The sequence below is a fragment of the Berghia stephanieae genome, chromosome 15 (assembly GCF_034508935.2).
Source record: "Berghia stephanieae isolate SIO BIC M18660-M18661 chromosome 15, UCSD_Bste_1.3, whole genome shotgun sequence".
Taxonomy (NCBI): Eukaryota; Metazoa; Mollusca; class Gastropoda; order Nudibranchia; family Aeolidiidae; genus Berghia; species Berghia stephanieae.
Window position 1 is genome coordinate 22136637 of NC_088374.1, and position 7656 is coordinate 22144292.

Here is a 7656-nt window from a genome sequence, read left to right on the forward strand (position 1 = left end):
CCCTATTAAGGCCCGCCTAGAATCCCTGGTGGGCCTTATTAAGGCACATTGGAAAGTTTGTGTTTGAGACTCAATTTAACATGCTATTTGTTCAGGGGGTTGTTAATTGTTTATTAATAATTATCAAAAACAATTGTAGAGACACACAACACAAGTTTTTCGCCAAATTCAAAGCTAAATCAATGTCTTCTCTATATTTTCAGTTTGATCCTGATCAATGGCTTCGACGCGCAGAGCAAAGTGGTCCCAGGAAGATATGGAGAAGGCAATGAGAGCCGTCAACAGAGGAGACGGTGGGGGTATCTCTGTGCACGAGGCATCAACTCGTTTCGGTATTCCTAGAAGAACCCTCCGGAACCATTTGTCCAGCGGATCCACCGAAAAGAGACTTGGACGAAAAACTATATTGTCTTCAGAGGAAGAATTAATGCTCGTGAATCGCATCATCCGGTTTGCGTCTCTGGGCATGCCATTCACCGCAAAGATGATCAGGAGCCATGTCTTTAATTATGTTGCCAAAAACAATATTTCTCACCCTTTAACATCGAATCTTGCAGGAGAAAAGTGGTTTCGGCTTTTCATGAAACGCCATCCACGGTTGAGTGCCAGAAAAGCACAAGCAATGAATCAGGCACGAGCACAGAAACTTAACAGATTCATTGTGAATGATCACTTCACTAAACTTGAGGAAACTATGAAAGACCTTGATCTGTTTAATCAGCCAGATCACATCTTCAATTTGGACGAGAAAGGTTGCCAACTATCTCTCCACCATCAACAAAGAGTGATTGCTGCCAAAGGCCACAAACGGGTACATTTGGTAGCACCAGAGCATGGTGAAAACGTGACTATTGTTGCATGTGTTTCTGCAGTGGGGATTGCGGTTCCCCCAATGATCATTTTCAAGGGAAAGAATAGAAAGGAACAATATGGTGATGACCTCCCTCCTCTGTCATGCTTTGAAATGGCAGAGAAGGGTAGCATGACACATGAAGTGTTTGTCAAGTTTAAACCGGCCGGTAGAGTGCTTCTGATTTTGGATGGAGCAAAATGTCATCTGTCAATGGATATTCTGGACGAGGCAGACAAATATGACATCACGCTTTTCTGTCTGCCGTCAAACACGACGCATGAACTGCAGCCTCTGGATACTGCTGTATTCCACTCCTTTGAGCATCACTGGGACAAGCAGGTGTTGGAATTCTGGAGGACTCGTCCCGATAGAACACTCTCAAAAGACGTGTTTGGGAAGGTGTTCACCCCTGTTTGGATGAAATGCATGACAATGGGAAACATCACAAGTGGGTTTCGCACGTGCGGAATATACCCATTCAACAAGAATGCAATCCCAGACCATGCTTTTGCTCCAAGTGAAGCCACTCAAATTGACGACAATGAACCACCTCAACCTTTGACGTCAGCTGACGCACACACAACAACAACCATCAACGTCATCAGCTGAAGCCACACTGCAACCACAGCCTTCAGTGTCTGCTCCAGCTGCGACACCAGGCACAGAGAAGCCTTCTCAGCCTTTGGCAATGTCAATGCCAACGACTTCAGCCCCAGTTTTACCATCACCCTCTACAAATGTAAGTTTTTGTGATCTCATGAAAACACAATCTAAAAAGAAGAGATCTGTCGTGAGAAAGAAAAGCATCAACTACAGAGCTACTGTAATTTCAAAATCATTGTTTGAAACTGAAAAAAACTGGAAATGGTGGAAAGGGGAAGGGGAATGGCAAAGGGAAGGAGAAGGCGAAGAAAACAACACAAACAGAAAGTGGTTGGTACTGTCCCGTGTGCCAAGATACCAAAATTGAAGACATGCGGAGCTGTGAAAGCTGTAGTGTATGGTATCATGAAGATTGTGTCGGGTTGACCAAGGCTGGCGACTCTTTTGTTTGCCCAGAATGTGACAATTAGATTTATAATGATGTTGTTACAAGCCTAGAAACTGTTTATGTTGTTCTTATGGTGTTGTATGGTGATTTTTGTGATGGGCCTTATTAGGGCATACTTGCCTTATTAAGGCCCATTTGACTTATTTCCAAAGTTGTTCTAAATAAATAACACAAAACTTAATGCCTTTTTGCCTTTTGTTATGTCCTTTATAAACTTAGTGCAGTTGTAAAAAACACAAAGTGTCAAATAGAAAATGTATTGGTGGACACAGGCCCATCAAATAAAAAAGGCGGGCCTTATTTGGGCAGGGGGCCTTACTACTACTACTAGTACTACTACTAACTAGTACTAACTACTACTATACTACTACTATATACTACTACTACTAGTACTACTACTACTATACTAGTACTACTACTACTATACTTACTACTACTACTAGTACTACTACTATAGTACTACTACTATAGTACACTACTAGTACTACTACTACTAGTACTACTACTACTACTACTACTACTACATAGTAGTAGTAGTAGTAGTAGTAGTAGTAGTAGTAGTAGTAGTAGTCGTAGTAGTAGTAGTAGTAGTAGTACTACTAGTACTACGTACTACTACTACTACTACTACTACTACTACTACTACTACTACTACTACTACTACTAGGCCTACATTAATACCATTATTTCTGACATCTTTAATTAATGAGGGAGAACATACATATTAGAGCGAGTGTGAGAATGAATGATCTGAATGGTTTCTAGGGTACTAAATCCCAACTAGCTTTGATACATTGTTATTGTTTTTGTTGTATTATCATCAATCCTGTTAAATATCTTATCTTTTACCTTGAGTCATGTAAAAACACAATGTAATTTCCTGTTTTGGATTAATAAAGTTAATCTTATCTTATCTTATCCTATAATACACCAAGCCTAGCAGCACATCTTATTGGAGGCTGCTTGTTGTAATGAGAATTAATCGCTTACCCAAAATAATTTCTCCTTTACAACAAGCAGTCTTCAATAGTCGGGTGCGAGTCTCCTTCTATTATGAAGGGTTAGATTACAACACACATAAAATAATCTGGTGCTCAGCCTGTTATTGTTTACAGTCGCAACACCCGCCCCGGAAGTGAATCCAATATTTGACCCTGTAATTAAGCCAATAAGAGAGTGGCTGACGTCCTCTCTATAGCCGCAAGTAGTAAGGTCTTCCGGTTTTGTCTAAAAAAATGTAAAGTTGGTGTTTGAGACTTGTTAATATCATCATTGAATCTTATCAATCAACGAAAACATTATAAAAAGGAAGCACTTTTGGAATTTTACGAATTAGTAATATGACGACTCGCAATTGTAACTGCTAGGAAAGTTGTACAAAGAGGAAACCTTTGAGATTTAGTTTGCCCAGTGACAGTAGCGGTGATTTTCAGATGAATAAGAGGAAGGTTAATGACTGTTTAAGGTGCTGATCCAGGTTACTCAGATACTGATGCTGATTTTGTTGCCGACATTAATGCCGGTGAATCTGAATCTGATAGCGTTTCAGATAGTGACAATGTCTCAAGCAACAATCCTTCGACTTCTTATGGTGTCGCTGTGGACAAATGTCGACGAATTCAGTCTTGAAAATGAATACTTCAACAGCACCGCTGAAGTTCTGTGCACCCTGCGAGAAGGTTCTGATGGCCTTTCCTGCAATCCAAGAGGACCTAAAGAGAACATTGCGGTGGTTTTATGTAACTCGGCGAACGTGGGGCGCCGCAAGAAAGACAGCTGCAACCGATACGATGATGACTGTGGTGTGTGGACAAATACAAGAAACAACAAGAGTTATTTCTTTGAACTGGCAAATGGCCTACTGCGAAAAGGGTTCCTGCATGAAGGCAAGCTTTGTAGGGAGGGGAAGATTGGTGGTTCTCGGACAAAAGTACCATACGATCCACAACCAGGACCCGAAGATGTTGTTGTGCTTGTCCGGTATTATTCAACACTTGCTACAGACCCACAATAAAGCCGCCGCATCACCTGGGTGGAGAAGGGACCGGCACATCTTGTCAATGAACACAGATTGGGGGTAGCTCTGGTGGAGTACAAGGGAACCTGGAAGTGCATTCGCACACCACATGGCAATTCCAAGACGCACAAAGGATGTTACGTCTGCACAGCAGTAACAGTAACAATCATAGATCAGATTGCCGCCAACGGACACCTGCCGCCCAATGTACTCTACGTAAAGATGGTAAGCCAAAGCCAGGAGCAACCGATCGAGCTTCAACACCGCAACAAGCAGCAGATGAAGAAGAAGCAGCGAGCTGAGCGCTAAAGACAAGACGGAGTACAGAGAAAATCAGTGGGTAACCTGGCAGACCAAATAAATGTTGAATTTAACAAACCTTATCATTATCAGCGTCCGTGACTTTCTCCAATACAAGATGTGCGGTCCAGCAGTGGCGCCCTGTGATTCTCTTTCACGAAGATCAAATTCAAAATCAAATCTAAAGGCCTTCTGTTGCAATGGCCGGACAGTAATGGGAATTGACAAGACATATAATCTTGGCGATTTCTTGGTGACAGTGATAAACTTCAAGAACTTCTCCCTTAGAAAGGAAAACCTTGACCAATCACCAATCTTCGCCGGACCGGTATTTCTTCATTCCACTACATAGTACGTTCGAAGATTTCTTTTACTTTTTGTCGACTGTGGCCGCGGCACTTATGGAACTTGAAGGAACCACACTGCCGCAGATGGTCAAAAGGCGTTGACGCAGGCAGTGAGAGTGGCCTTCCCAAGCTGCAAGCATGCCCCATGCACTCTCGAAACAGCGTCAACAAAGATGGCGGCCAATGTTAGACGATTTGGTTTGGGAGAAACAAATACACCGAAGAAGAATGATAGCAACAAAAGTATCCTGTTGATATTTGTCAATGCTAATGGAAACTGTTTAAAGGTCACAGATCGTCGAAAACACACATTTTTGTCCGTGAAACTAATCTGATGAAGTCCGAGTCTGATATTTCAGCTCCGCTTGGTTAGATTTTTAGAGAATAACAAACACACGAGTTACCAACTGGCTATATTTTTATATGAAAATTGTGTAGTTTAGCCAGAACACTCCCATCCCCTTTTATTTTATTTTATTTTTTATGCCAAACAAAGCAATGCAAAGTTACTCTCGATCATATGACTTGATTCGCATTACTATGACACAGTACAGTTAACGGCCAAAATGACTGTCAACCTGTCATCTGCATTTTTTGCCAAATTGGGACCAAAATTTTGCCAAAATTTGCCCAAAAAACCCCAAAATTTGCCAAGAAATTTGCCAAAAAGACCAAAATTTGCCAAAACATTTGCTGAGGAGAACTAAGCGTTTCAGTAAAAATTAACACGCGATACAGAAAAAATATATATAAAAGACAATTTATTACATTTAAGGAGGCTACATTATGAATAGCGTTGTTACAAAGATTTTAAAGGATCATTATCCGTCGAGAGTAGCTTCCCTTGGTTTGGGCCCAGGCACAGAAGTGTGGGCCCAGGCAAAGCTGCAACATTTCTCAAGTTCCGCACTTTTTTTTTTTTCGTTATTTTGTTTTCGCTTCTTTTTTTCCCCCAACATTTGCCATGCGATTTGCCAATTTTGGGAAATTTGCCAAAATTTGCTGATCGCCCTGATATTTGCGGCCGCAAAAAATGCAGATGACAGGTCAACTGTCAACAGATGAAAATGACGGCAGCTGTGCTGTTCCAAATTCGTCAAGAGACGACTGATTCAACAGGAGAGGCTGTTTCGGGAGACTTAATCCCATCGATTCGTTTAACAGTGATGAAATATTTCCGTTTTCATCGGGAACAATTTTTATAATTTGTGATCTTGTAAAAGACGACCTTGATCGTCTTCTCAGGAGGAAATGTTAGTATTTGAATTCGTTTTAATTCTAATCTACTACACTAATCTATAAAGAGAAGTTTTATTACATTCTCATGCATCCAACCCAAAATCGGTGCCAAGACTTCTTCTACATTTTCACACCTCCTCGTCCTCCTTCATCATCATCATCTTCTTAACTGAATTAGTCAAACTGAGTGTTAGTGTTGGTAAATCTCTCTAACCATCACACACAAAACAACTATGACTATTACTATAATATATTATGACATGGAATGGACATTATTTTACCGCTGTCTGGCACTATTGAATTTTGCATTCCCTTAACCGATTTTCAAGCTCTTGTTGGAGATTATTTTCACTGTAACTGTAATACTTTGAAAGGGAACATTTTTCATAAGCAAAACCAGTTTAGATGTGAAAGAAAAAAATCAATAAAGTAAATAATAGCTATAAAGTTCCCTTTAATAGTCCTCATGCGGTTTATTCAATGGGAATACTGGAATAACTCAGGTGTCAGCCACAGCGCAGCGCTGGAAATTGAGCTTGGGAGAGGTGGCTTGTTGATGGCCACATGACATGGTGTATATTCGAACTATGTATCTTTTGGGTACGAAGCAAAGACCATACTGGTGAGCCACACAATCTCTCCCCCCCCCCCCCCCCCCCACCCCCTACCAAACGTCATGCAATGTACGGTTTCCTTAACGTGATTGCATGTCCTGAGGAGTTCAAGAAACCTGTACTGGAGTGTATTTTCTTCATCTCTTTTTTACCCTTTTCCTCTTTTCCTTTATGCAAATCAATGTGTATTGATTTATATATCACATAGATATTATCGTCATTTTATTTTTCAACAGGATGGGTGCCCCTATAAACCAAATCCTCATCACCCTAATGTTTTATGCTTCCGGGGCATTTCACTGTAATGGTTGCCAGGATCATGGGCATAAGTGTTGGAGCAAGGCACAGCATTGTGCATCGAGTCACGAAAGTGTTTCTTCAGCACGCCAAGTTCAGGCTTCCGAGCAAGGAAAGAGAGTCCAGAGATGTAAAGCAACAGTTTTATCTTAAAGCTGGCTTCCCATCTGTTGTGGGGTGCATAGATGGACCACACATAAAAATTGGTACACCATCAAACAATGAACACGAGTATGTGAATCGTGAACAGGAAAATCAAATTTTATTTTTCAACAGGATGGGTGCCCCCTATAAACCAAATTCTCATCACCCTAATGTTTTATGCTTCCGGGGCATTTCACTGTTGGTTGAGAGTCCAGAGATGTAAAGCACCAGTGTTTCATGTTTAAGCCACAACATTGTGCATCGAGTCATGAAAGTGTTTCTTCAGCATGCCAAGTTCTGGCTTCCGAGCAAGGGAAGAGAGTCCAGAGATGTAAAGCACCAGTTTTATCTTAAAGCTGAATATGAGTATGTATATGAACAGGATAATGGTACACTCCATCAATGTTCAAGGGAGTTGAAAGTAGTAAATTCATTATTGCATTAGAATTCCTTTGTTTTGTAATGATTAGATTTTTATGCAGCATGTACTTATAGCACAACAAGTACTCACTGCTAGCTTTGCAAATCTAATAAACTACGGTATGTAGTTCTTTCCAAAAACAGTAATTCAAAAAGTTTGGAAATAATAGAAGCCGTCGGATCATTTTTGTACCCTTTTCTTTACAAGGGCAACACCTTTATAGCACCAAGTATAAAGACATCATGCTGAAAGTAATCACACCAAATAGTCCTACCTTCAATCCTTCAGATTTGCAAGGCTGGTATAGCGGGAGTTTATCTCAGTTTCTTTAGTGTGAAAAGGACAATAGTAATAACTTGCTACCCCTTGGATG

General features: G+C 40.8%; 1 protein-coding gene across 1 annotated transcript; it reads left to right on the forward strand.

Moving 5' to 3' along the window:
- Nucleotides 1-268: 268 nt before the first annotated feature.
- Nucleotides 269-1462, forward strand: LOC144960418 (uncharacterized). Its single transcript, XM_078893501.1, has one exon. The coding sequence runs from the start codon at nt 269-271 to the stop codon at nt 1460-1462; it is 1194 nt and encodes a 397-aa protein (XP_078749627.1).
- Nucleotides 1463-7656: the final 6194 nt, after the last annotated feature.